Source organism: Seriola dumerili, unplaced genomic scaffold (assembly GCF_002260705.1).
Source record: "Seriola dumerili isolate Sdu_G_001 unplaced genomic scaffold, Sdu_1.0 BDQW01000807.1, whole genome shotgun sequence".
NCBI classification, from domain to species: Eukaryota; Metazoa; Chordata; class Actinopteri; order Carangiformes; family Carangidae; genus Seriola; species Seriola dumerili.
This window is the reverse complement of record NW_019175062.1, coordinates 2,043,996-2,056,985: the sequence shown is the minus strand read 5'-3', so window position 1 is coordinate 2,056,985 and position 12,990 is coordinate 2,043,996. Positions and strand designations below refer to the sequence as shown.

The following is a 12,990-nucleotide window of genomic DNA, read 5'->3' as shown; positions in this document are numbered from 1 at the left end:
ATGTAAAAAGACTACATGGAGTTGTTACATGTATGGGCATCTGAATGTAATTGTAACAAAGGCTCATCTTCTCTTCTTTGGAGTATTTTACTGACTGTGTTACCCATTACTCTTTGATTATCTGATAATAAAACGTAGGTACTGTTAATGACGTAATAATGTGCAATCTTCTCAGACGGGATCCCCCGCTCAGTGCTGAAGGACTGGAGGAAGGTGAAGAAGCTGAAGCAGACAGGGGAGTCTTTCCTGCAGGATGACTCGTGTTCAGAAATTGGCCCCAACTTGCAGAAGTGCCGTGAGTGCAGGGTGATCCGCAGCAAGAAGGGAGAGGAGCAGGCACATTCTCCTGTCTTCTGTCGCTTCTACTATTTCAGACGGTAAATCTCTCACCTACTTAATGTTTGTTTCCTTTCCCTTGTTATTTCCTCTCCCATTTTTCTTAATTGGATAGTTTCATATCCACCTAACATGCATTCTTGTGTAAGATCCCTCCAAGATGCATTGTCACACATTTACCTTCACTCCAGTTTTCTGTAAAGAGTAAGCTGTAGAGAGTAAGAAGCTGCATGTGTGAACAGAAAACCACAAATGGAGGGAGAGAACAGGAGAGAGGCTCTAGCTACAACACATAGATTATTAATCTTGTGCAGTATGCCCTGCCTCCGTCTGTCTGTCTCTCTCTCTCTCTCTCTCTCATACACACACTTGCTGTGGACACACAGACATGCAGCTGCAGTCTGGGGTCTAACAAGGTAAATCTGCCAAAGAGGATTTTCTGCTCTATAATCTTTTCCTCACTGACTGCAGAACTGCTGCTACTGCAATCCACCCCCACCCCCTGAACCGCACACTCTGCATCTCCACTTCTAATTCTTACTCTCTCACCTTATCTCGCCTGTCTGACCCAGTGGACTGGGATTTCATAATAAACATTCATCTGAGCTGATTGGGTTGTTTAAGGACACCAAGGGTAGTGGCTTTTACAGAGAGAAGGCTCATCAAGAAAGACATCCGCTCATTCTTATTCTGAGTCATTCTGTTACTGCGTGCCAACATAGAATTGAATATAGCCTATTTTACATTGTTATGTTATATACTAATAGGTATATAACATGACAATGTAAAGTAGTATAATAGGATGCTTAATTCACAATAGGGACACATAGATATACATTTATCAGTTCAATATAGGAGAACTGTAGTGTATTGTAGGGTTAGTGTGGAGTGCCATCTCCTCTGGTATCAATGTGCAACATGATTGATGGGGCAGTGCTTTGTGCTCCTTTTGATTTACAGTGGCTGTAAGACTGTGAAATAAAAGGGTGCTGCTGTCCCGACTCTCAGATCTACTTACAAAATCTCTGCTCAAAAAATGTGATATTGTGCGTTTTCTAATATTTACGCCTTTGTCAGATACGGCACAATGTTTTATATCATGCAACTTCCGAGTGGTGATGTAAGTGTAAACACTGGCTCTTTTAGCAGCAATGAGACCATCTGCCACAGTGTTTATCAAACCTTTTTTTAATTTAGCGGCTATGTGAGGTCATTCCAAGTCCAACTGCAATTTAAACAGCATGCAAACATGTTGTGTGGTGTGCAGTGTGTCCCCAGTGGTTATGAAAGTTGATATCATATTTCTGTAATGTCATCATCATTGCTGTACAGAACTGTGTGCTAATAACCTGTTTTTCTACCGTCCAGGCTTTCCTATAGTAAAAATGGAGTCATTAGGATGGATGGCTTCTCCACTCCAGACCAGTTTGATGATGAGGCCCTGGCCCTATGGGCCCCTGGGGCAATGGACGAGAGCCACCTGGACCAAACCACCGCCAAATACATCCTCAGCTTCATAGGAGACAAGTTCTGTCAGATGGTTGTGACTGAGAATACTGCAGCTACCTGGGTCAAGAAGGATGGTAAGTTGTCTTAATAATGGCTGACATTTTGATTAGCTTACCCTTACTGTGTTTTTAAATTGAACCTTATTTTCTGTGTGTTTCAGCTAAGCTGGCGTGGAAGCGAGCGGTGAGAGGGGTGAGAGAGATGTGTGACGCTTGTGAGGCAACACTCTTCAATATCCACTGGGTCTGTCAGAAATGTGGCTTTGTGGTCTGCTTGGACTGCTACAAGGCCAAGGAGAGGAGGAGCTCCAAAGGTCAGTACTGTTTCTGTCTGGACAGTTAGGAGCCAGATCAGAGGCCTCATCAGCTGACTGTACACAAATTCTTGCATGCATTCGTGTCACACAAAGGCAGTGAACAGACTGGCACAAGTCCAGCATGGATTAAACCCCACAGTAAAGATAGCCTCAGAGGTCATACAGTGCTCCTTCTTCTGTAGAGTCTGCTTTTTGTACTTTACTTTCATTTTTTACAAATTGACATGAGCTGACATCCAAACCAAATGGGAACTACTGATCTGAAGTTCTTTTACTTACACACGTGCACATGGTAACAAGGCTTATTACACAATTTCCTGCATAACCTTTCTTCAAGTAACCTGGTTTCTTGTGTGCATGTAAATATACTGCGTCTGTATGCAAGCTTCTCTTCTAACCCAACCCTTATCTCTCATATAGTATGCACATGTTTGCATTATTACAACTGACATGTGTCTCTCTTTGTTTGTTTAGATAAAGAACTGTACAGCTGGCTGAAGTGTGTGAAAGGCCAACCCCACGATCACAAACACCTGATGCCAACACAGATCATACCTGGCACAGGTACACCACATGCTACTGTCTCTTTGTCTTCTGTTTTACACCACGTCTGCTTCCACTGTACTCTCTTTATCTCTTTGCTGCACGAATACACAGTAGATTATTGTGTGGATGATGTAGATTAAAGATTAATACTGATATGTTTGGACTAAAGTGCTCAATAATGAAAAATCTTAACCTTCATTTTTTGTTGTCTGTTTTGGGTAATGAGCTCAGCCTACTGGTCGACATTACTGCAGCAGTGCTGTATTTTCTTTCTTACTGGCTCATGTTCCATTTTGGGTAAAGGTTTTTTTCTGAAATGTTAAAACTTTGCTGCATCTTTTTGCTGTTTCAGTCCTGACAGATTTGGTGACTTCCATGCACTCGCTGAGAGACAAACACAACATCAAATCCCACTGTCCCTGCACCAACAAACACAACATCCTCACCAAACTACCAGCCACCAATGGAGTCTCACAGGTACAGTCCAAGTGACAAGTTATTCATTATTATTCTTATAACTACCTAATAAGTGGCATTGTAGGGAGTGGTTATACATGTTGATGGGAAAGTTTGAGCTTTTCTCCCTCTCTGACTTTCTTTATCCAAGAAGCCACTGACAATTTGTGTAATAAGATCAACCTCTCTCTGGCAGGTTCTGCAGAACGTCCTGAACCATAGTAACAAACTGTCTCTGGTAAAAGCTGAGCCGGGCTCTCAGCAGAACTCTGATCCAGGAGCAACCAAGGCAGAGACTAACGGAGGAGGTGTTGGAGGAAGCAGCCCAGGCAGCGACGGAGGAAGTGCTCCTGTCACCCCACCAGAGTCTCAGTCACCTCTGCACTTCCTGGCTGACCTGGCAGAGCAGAAGTCCAGGGAGGAAAAGAAAGGTGAGGGGAAGGCTACAAATCAGTATGCTTATAATTTTTCATTCTTATTTCACCTCCAGAAAATATGGCGGTGATCAGTGACCTTTTCCTCTATTTCCCCCTGCCTCGTCCTCTCTCACAGAAAACAAGGAGTCAGTGTTGCTGGGTAAATCACTGAAGGAAGACAAGGAGGGAGAAAGCCTGGAGGTGTTGCAGCAGTGTAAAACCACCTCAGTGGTAGCTAACAGCACAGAACAGGGCTCCACACTCAGAGATCTGCTCACCACCACCGCAGGGAAACTGAAGCTGGGCTCTACTGATGCAGGAATCGCCTTTGCACCAGTCTACTCTACTGCTTCACAGGTACACAGACACATTAATGATGTAATCAATGATTAGACGCATTGGTTTGGAAATCTGCTTCACTGCCCAGGGGAGGTATGCTGCGTGATGAGTGCAAATATGTTTAATATATAAATATAGAAGTGAACAAAACTCCCCATGGACAGCCAATATGAGCGGTCAAGTGCTGTTTGGTTGCAGGAACAACTGAAGTAGAAATTGAACTGCGGTGGTCAAGTTTGATTTATATATGTATAGATAGATAGATAGATAGATAGATAGAGAAAGAAGAGAAAGAAATCTGGTTAAAAATATTGAAATATTTATTTTCCTCTTTTCTCTAAAGACTGGAAAGGGTGGGCGGACCATGCCCAATATCCTCGATGATATCATTGCTTCAGTAGTTGAGAATAAAATCCCCGCCAGCCGCCAGAACATCACCACCAAGCTGTCAATCAAGCAAGAGCCGGTCCCTGCAGGCGCTAACAACAACAACAACGCCGTTAATGAGGATACCAAACCAGACAGGAAGAAGTCAGTGCCTGTTACTGCAGCTGTGCCAGAGGAATCAACCAGTCAGTACCCAGACATTCCCCACTGCTGGTTAAACAACAGACGGTTACTGTGGCTCAAAGATCACCGCAACCAGAACAACTGGAAGCTATTCAGAGACTGCTGGAAACAAGGACAGGTACACATCAGTCTTACCGGCACTAGCAGCAGTAGTCATAGCAACAGAGCTGTACTAACTGTTATCAGTAGATACAATATAGATTATAACAGCCATATGTGTTTGTGTAGCCTGTTCTGGTGTCAGGGATCCACAAGCGACTGAACGCCAGTCTGTGGAAGGCGGACTCCTTCAACCAGGAGTTTGCAGACCATCAAGGAGACCTTCTCAACTGTAAAGACCAGGTGGTGTCCAACTCCGGCATCAAGGAGTTCTGGGATGGATTTGAGGACATCACCAGTGAGTCTTACTCTTCCGGCGTCATTGATTAGATAACTGCTTTCAACCAGCCACTGAAACAGCACTGTCATTGATGAGCTATTATTGATTCAGTCTGACTTAAATCTTCATACCTGTGCAGAGCGGCCCAAGTCCAAGGATGGAGAACCTATGGTCTACAGACTGAAGGACTGGCCGTCTGGAGAGGAGTTCATGGCCCTCATGCCCTCAAGGTGAACATACACTATCAGTGACTGTACCTCGTGTTCACTCTTCCAGCCAGACCCTGTGCTGTTGAGTCTCCAGCTTTACATTAAAAATGCAAATAACAGTCCAAATGTGTTTCATGAAATCTAAAGAAGTTACAAACAGTGTAAGAGTGATTGCTGGCCCATCTAAATGAGATGTTTTTTGCAGATACGATGACTTGATGAAGAACCTGCCCCTGCCAGAGTACTCTGATCCAGAGGGGAACCTCAACCTGGCGTCCCACCTGCCATCTTTCTTTGTCAGGCCAGATCTGGGGCCGAGACTCTGCTGTGCCTACGGTAAGAGAGAAATTAACAGCAGCAATGATTTAACTTTACTTGGCAATGTTCATCGTTTCACATTAATCGTTTGTACGAGAATCTGCAGACAGGAAATAAAAGATTTGAGAGCCTCATAGCCTCACAGCCTAATGAATCTGAATCGTTTCCATGTAAAATGTTTGATGTGGATAGAATCCCCCTCTGGCCTCTTTCTTATGAATCAGTTGTCTGTCCTCCTCTAGGTGTAGCTGCGTCTCAGGACCAGGACTTTGGGACTGCCAACCTTCATGTGGAAGTGTCGGATGTCGTGTCTGTGCTGGTTTATGTTGGAGTAGCCAAAGGCAACGGAGTCCTGTCCAAAACTGGTAAGACTGAATTCAGCTAAATGATCAGCTTCAAGAAAGAGTGGACTGAGGTACAGGGTGGGAAGGATAAACACTACTCACTGGTACTGGTACTGCTGGATCTTGTGAAGTAAACACACATTCTCAGTTATGAAAGAGTGACAGCTGTATCCTCCTCCCTCCCTCCCAGACACACATTTGCTGTCCTTGTAAATATCCAAACACTTTTCTTCAAAGAGTTGTTTTGACTATCACACTGTAATCTGCTGTTTTAGATGTGCATGGGTGTGTAACAGTGACAAAAAGTAAGAGTCTTTTTCTGAATATTTTTATTTGTAATTATTATTTGTTTTATTCCTGTCAGTTTAATATACAGCGCTTTAATCTGATACTTTAAGACAGCAGTTCCCTCTCACGGCACACTATAAAATGTTGGTGGACCACATCTGACCCCAAAGCAATACAGAGGCCAACCAATGTGTTCTCAGATCACTTTTTATTTCAATGGCAACGATGAAATGTTCAGGACTGAACTGAAAGCAGGGGAAACATGTAGGAAGCTCAATTTTTCATTTTTGTTTGATTTGGGAAGGGGGGACTTGTTGATTCACCCTCTCTCTCGACTTGCCGTGAATATAATCATTTAGTGTGCAATCACACTGAGATAGTAAACAAGTATACAATCTGGTCTGGTCAGAAAACTGGTCCACCTGGCAACAACATAAAAGTTCTTGAAAATTCATATCACAGTGACAGGAAAAAACTGAAAGGAGTTTTTAAACTTTTTATTTTTTTTTAAAGATCATTTCATTCCAAAACATTTAAGAACATTGTCGATATTTACATTTTTTTATCATTACATTCTTTTCACAAAAACACGATAAGTAATAGCTTGATCGCCTAAAGCAGCTGCTTCACTGTTTCTTCTTCATAAATAGGATTTTTTGCATGAATATTGTGCAAACGGTGAAGTCATTTCTTCAGTAAAACATTGTTAGTGATTATATGGTTTGCTTTTGTTGTACCATATTATAAACAGAATAGATCAAAACACTAAATAAAGAAGGATTATTTAATAATCAATCCATTATTAAAAAATGAAAATTATGATGAAATGCGGCCTTAGAAACATGAGTGTGTGTGTTTGTGTGTGTAGGAGTGTTGAAGCGTCTGGAGGAGGAGGATCTAGATGAGGGAGTCCGGAGGAGGCTCAAAGACTCCAGTGAGACACCGGGGGCGCTGTGGCACATCTACCTCAACAGGGACATGGACAAAGTCCGAGAGTTCCTGCACAAGGTCAGCACTCTGATTAAATACATTCACCAACTACTCCAGCTTTAAATGAAAATGTTGTGAACTTCAGTATCAAGTATTGACGAAACATTCCCCCACCCCCCCCCAACCCTCACCCACCGACCACCTCAGCTCTGTAAGGAGCAGGGATTGGAAGTGTCGCTGGACCAGGACCCAATCAGAGAGCAGGGCTGGTATCTGAGCAGGAAGCAGCGTCAGCGGCTGCTAGATGAGCACGGAGTTCAGGGCTGGACTGTAGTTCAATTCCTGGGAGACTCTGTCCTTATACCTGCAGGGGCTATGCACCAGGTACACACAGTACACACACACACACACACACACACACACACACACAAATCACCTCACTGGTAAGATGAGGAAAATATTTTTCCCTCTTACTAAAATGTGACCTAGACTGGATGTCTCTTTTTGTTTGCTCTTCATCTGACACCCTGCAACAAGTGCACACTGTGTTCATGTTTTTCATGTGTCATTTAAATAAGTCTGATAATATTCTATATTTCTTTTACTGTCAGCAGTAGAAGTGAGATCCACTGACAGATAGGGCAGTTGTTGGTTTTGGTCTTAATGGGATTTGTTGACAGTATGAAAAATATAGGATAACACCACAGTTACCTAATCCCTGTGTTTGATAGGGTGAATACTTCATGATCCTTTCCTTGCATCTGAACATTCGACTTAGTTAATGTAAATACAAAGCACAGTTTGCACCATCAGCTGTCAGATCATATAAATCCATATTTCAGTGGGTTCAAACTGAATATATTTCAGATTTCTTTTACATTTTCATAATGTTAATATTTTTATTTTCATTATAAAGTGAAACCTGTTATTTATGTTTTATATCTTCTCTAGATCCTTTCAGATGCTAGTTGAGACTTGTTTTCCGTTATGTTGATGATCAGTCTGTGTCAAGTCATGACCCGATTCTTTGTTTCTGTGTTGTTATGTGTTTTTCCGAGTCAGTCAGAGTCTTCATAGTGTCACCACACCTTCTCTCCTTTCTGTCTGTCAGGTCCAGAACCTCCACAGCTGTGTTCAGGTCATCAATGACTTTGTGTCCCCTGAGCATGTGGCCAACTCCTTCCATCTGACCCAGGAGCTCCGGCCCAGTAAAGAGGAGGTCAACTATGAGGATAAACTACAGGTGATACACCTGAGCTCAGTTTCCTGTCAATCAGAATTACATCATATTAACATTATTAGTGTTATTTTGGCAGTGCAGCAGGCTACACTCACCAAGCACTTTATTAGGAATGCCATACTAATGCTGCCCATCAGGAACAGGTGTTCCTATTAAAGTGCTCAGTGAGTGAAATTAGCTGTGCAGCTTATTTCTTTCACTGTCAGCCTCTCTCCTTTGTACTGTCTCAGTCACAGCCTGTGTGTGTGTGTGTGTGTGTGTGTGTGTGTGTGTGTGTGTGTGTGTGTGTGTGTGTGTGTGTGTGTGTGTGTGTGTGTGTGTGTGTGTGTGAGACACACAGAATGGCTGAGTGAGTCATCATCAGTAATGTGTTTTAGACATTGAGTGTGTCTGCTGTGTGTACACTCCACACACACTCATACTCCCATAGAGAGGGTTGTAAATGAGATGTGAGTCACCATCTTCTGTCTGTCTCTACAATGTTCACACAGACGGACTGCTGGGTAGGAAGAAGTAGAGATCGGATCTGTTTTGGTCTATGCAATAAGACAACGAGCAGCTGATCGTTGCTGTAGGATAACACTAATAGAAAATCATGTTGATTTTAGCTGTGTCAACACTAGATATTGTGCTCAGCCAGCTCCTGTATCATCGTAGCTATAATTACTAGAGTTGCATAATGCATGTTTGTGCAGTGAATCCATTAAGATTTCTCACTGTAGCTGCAGCTTAAGTCCAGCCCACTATACTGTAAACAATATAGACAAGCACTGGTCACATCTCAGAACAGGTCCTCTTCACCAGATCATACTGACCTCTGTCTAGATGCTACATCACTTCACCTGAGAGATCAGGTGAAGTCCAAACTCTCCTGGACTTTATGTCTAAGGGTTATTTTCTATGCACTGTGTACTTTGTGCATAAAGACAGGCGTGTACTGTGCATGTCTCATCATCACTCATTTGGCATAAGTGCACAGAGTCCTAGAAACATGCCTAGAATGGTGAAATGTTGGGAGATTTTGTTAAACAGCACTCTCCACCGCCCATATCAAAACAACAAATGAGGGAATATCTTTGGGGAGAATGATGTTCGTCCCTGCAGTAGAGCCTGGGAAACTTGTCCCATCACCTGTCTGTATGTTGACCTACTCTGCAGCTCCTCTTCTCATGTTGCTCTGCAGGTCAGAGCGTAAACAGTGAATCTAATTAGCATTCTCTCTCTCTCTCTCTCTCTCTCTCTCTCTCTCTCTCTCTCTCCATGTGTACTACTTATTCCCTCAATTAACTGTCAAACGTAGACAGTTAATGGCAGTCTGTCAGAATTGAAGAGTAAGAGCTTGTTTCTGAAGCTGCTGTAATGCAACAGTTAAACATTTCCATATGGAAAAAAAAGTTATAGTACACCTTGCAAAGTAGGAAATCATACATCGGTTGCTTTGTGTGTAAATGCACATTTGTTTTCACCTGATTGGACTGACTGGAAGCATTGTGAACTTATCCTTTAAATTCTAATCTGATGCACAGCTCTTAGTCACTTCTTATTGTACATACATAAACTACAAGAACAAGTGACATCGGTGTCAAACCTCTCCATTCTCTTCCTCCTCAGGTAAAGAACATCCTGTACCACTGTGTGAAGGAGGCAGTGAGCTCCCTGAAGAGGAGCAGCTCTGAGGAGGACGATGAGGAGGAGAACTCATGACACCACCTCATCCACACCTTCCAGAGAGGGACACAACTCCCATCAGCACCTCCCCTTACCACACCCTCCACTTCACAAGGAGGATTGTGTAATATGACCGCAAGAGGTGGTTGGATCATAGCTGGTCATGTGACCTAGGGGGCCTCACGGTGTGAGCTCCACCTGCATCACAAATCCAGTTGGCCAGTGAGAGGCACGCCCACCTCCATCATCACCCCAAACCTTCAGTGCCAAGAGGAGACAAACACAAGACCAGACGGTCTCTGGACCGACAGGGATCAAACCTCCCCTGCCACCTCAGTGTTTCATAGACTCAGAACACAGCAAGGACACAGAGGAGCCTTACTGAAGCCACTACAAACCTCCACTGAAACACAACTGAACTCTTCAGTGTGACTGATGGTGCATCCTCTCAGATCCAGTTTCCATGGAGACTCAGACTGTCCTGTAAGCAGCAGTGCACAGGTCTGATGGCAGCAGCAGTGATGATGGAGACTTAGAGACACACTGAGCCCCCTGCTGCTCTCTCACTGTAATCTGCTGTGGATTATAAAGGCCAGGAGGTTTAATCCCTGTCTGTAGCAGCAGCCCACATAACGTCTTGGACAAAAGATTTCGCTGATCACGACAGCATCACCAGCAGCAAGCAGCATCAGGATCAAAACTGTCATCTCTGATGCTTAAAAAAAGAAAAAAAAGGATTTGAGGGGGAAAAATGCAAAACAGAGATCTCAGATGTTTCAGTCAGCAGTCTGCTGCTCCCTTGTGTTGTTCCTTCTGTAATTTGTCTGTTCTTGTCCTTTTTTTTCTAGTTCTGACTGTCTGTCTGTTGCTGTTTGTTCTTAATTTTCTTTTTCATACGAACCTTGTTTTATTTCCTCTGTGAAGATGTATTTATTTTATAGCTCTGTCATAATGCGGTGTTATTGAGACAAAAAAAGCATTCATGTAAATGTGACTTGTACAGTTTCTTTTTTTTTCTTTTGCTATGTGGTTTTCAGTTGTGATACGGCTCTACTGTGATGGAGGACACACACACACGCACGCACGCACGCACACACACACACATACACACACACACACACACACACACACAAACACACACACACACACGCCAACCAGCTAATGCCTGTAACTTTGGGAAATGTTGATGCTCTACAGTCCTCATGCCATAAATACAATTTTTGAAAATGAACTGCCAAACTATTGTAAAGACTGTAAAGTTGTATTATGTAAAGAAAAAACAAAATGGCTTATACACACAGCATTTTATGAAAAAGTATTCTCTGTAAAATGGAGACATTTACAAAAAAGATGTAATTTATTTAAGAAAATAATTGTCTTGTTTTTTGTTTTGTTAAGATTTACTATGGTGAACCTTTGAAGTTAAAAGATAAAATAATGAAAAACTTAACTGTAATGTGTAAATATATACTTTCACTGAGGTATTTTTTTAAAACATGGCTTGCTTCAATTTCAAATTTTAAAGTGCAAGTGTTACATGCTTTGTACATTGAAGTTCAAAAGGGTTTTACATTTTCCATTAAAATGGATTTATCAAACGTTTGGTGTTGTGTTTTTGATGCTGAGGCTCAGGTAGCGTTCACTCTCCTGGACTGTGGAGAGAGTTAATAAATGGCTCTTACCATAAGTTTACAAATTCTGTTTCATTTGGTACATTAGATTACAGACTGAAAAATGACAATTAACAAAGAAGGAACCTTTTTAGAACATGGATGCAATCATGAAACATCTGACAGCACGGCCGCAATTCACTTCATTGAAATCCTCAAATATATTTCCTGGTCAACTTTGATACCTTTTATTAGAGTACTTCTCCTTGTTTCAAATGAAAAAGAAACACACACATACTATATATATCATATTATATATCTATATATATATAAATATAGGTGCATCACAAAAGTCAAAGGAATTCAAGTCAATTGAGCAATAAAAAGATTGTCTCTGATCTTTCTGTCATGGTCATTGACTGACACATGTTTGCATCAGCACACACACAGAAAATGTAAATACCTACACAACTGTTCGGTCTTTAAAATTATTGTGGAAAGTAAAGTAATATGAGGCTCCAGTACAATGATGGAGTCAAATTAGTTAGTGCTTTTAGTCCAAACTTCCCTCTTTGTTAGGATTCCTCCTCTGTAAGTCATCAAGTAAACATTGTGCAGGGAAACACAAAGAGGGAATTTCATGATAAAGAGGCTGCAACTTTGGAAGATACCAACTTCTTCATATTATCTTGTTGATAACATTTGAATATGTCTCCGTGCAGAGGGTGGATTGTGGATTTGTCCCAATTATTTAAATTAGTTGTCAGGAAAGGATGTCTTAATGAAGCAGGCAAAAACTATTTCATTGTCCTTTTGGGCATCTGATTATTGTTCTAAGGCAGACTTGAAAAAATGTGATCTTATTTAATGTAACTTGCATTGTGGAATCATCACCACTGGATGGTGCTGTTACTCCATGTTAGTTGTGTTTCCAGTGCCAGTGTTCCTCCTCTAAGCTCTGTAATATGACACCTTGCTTAACTAAAGGAGAAGAAAAAAGAAAAGATCAAATCAAATATTAACAAATTAAAGTTGGACTTTCCAGGTGAATCATTTATTAGTTCTTTTAGTGACTGACGCCATGTTTAACAGCCAGTTCGAACTTAATCCACATTTAGAGGACACCACAGTCTTTTTTTATCTCAGTATTCAAACTTTATAGCCCTGGCAACTGGTTCAGACCTGATCTGTGAGTCTAGCTGCTCTTGTTGAAGAGGTACTATATCCTCTGGAAAGCTTGAGGAGGGCTGAGGAGGAGGTGCAGCATGTATGCTAATGCTAATCCTTTACTCAGTAGGTCTGCAGTTGGACGTTGGAGGTGAGAGATTTTTCCAGAAACATTTTCTCCATCTTTGGTCATGGTGGCTCTAACACAGTGAATTTGTTCCCAAGGTCATCAAAATATTTGCTTTTGTTTTTGTCTAAGAATAGCAAAGTTATGCAGAATGAGGTTCACTTTTATGGTGTTTACCTTAACATTCAAACTGCGCCCTGAATGTTTTTTGGTAGAATTCAC

General features: G+C 41.9%; 1 protein-coding gene across 1 annotated transcript in view; it reads left to right on the top strand.

Moving 5' to 3' along the window:
- Positions 1 to 11,516, top strand: part of jmjd1c (jumonji domain containing 1C) — a 122,510-nt gene extending 110,994 nt beyond the window's left edge. Inside the window, exons 16-31 of the mRNA XM_022766033.1 lie at positions 176 to 377; positions 1,705 to 1,919; positions 2,006 to 2,158; positions 2,636 to 2,725; positions 3,060 to 3,184; positions 3,360 to 3,594; positions 3,716 to 3,936; positions 4,262 to 4,606; positions 4,717 to 4,885; positions 5,007 to 5,097; positions 5,282 to 5,412; positions 5,637 to 5,759; positions 6,895 to 7,034; positions 7,164 to 7,340; positions 8,068 to 8,199; positions 9,808 to 11,516. Coding sequence (XP_022621754.1) covers positions 176 to 377; positions 1,705 to 1,919; positions 2,006 to 2,158; positions 2,636 to 2,725; positions 3,060 to 3,184; positions 3,360 to 3,594; positions 3,716 to 3,936; positions 4,262 to 4,606; positions 4,717 to 4,885; positions 5,007 to 5,097; positions 5,282 to 5,412; positions 5,637 to 5,759; positions 6,895 to 7,034; positions 7,164 to 7,340; positions 8,068 to 8,199; positions 9,808 to 9,900 — 2,642 coding nt within the window. The 3' untranslated portion in view covers positions 9,901 to 11,516. The remainder of the gene's footprint in view (positions 1 to 175; positions 378 to 1,704; positions 1,920 to 2,005; positions 2,159 to 2,635; positions 2,726 to 3,059; positions 3,185 to 3,359; positions 3,595 to 3,715; positions 3,937 to 4,261; positions 4,607 to 4,716; positions 4,886 to 5,006; positions 5,098 to 5,281; positions 5,413 to 5,636; positions 5,760 to 6,894; positions 7,035 to 7,163; positions 7,341 to 8,067; positions 8,200 to 9,807) is intronic.
- Positions 11,517 to 12,990: the final 1,474 nt, after the last annotated feature.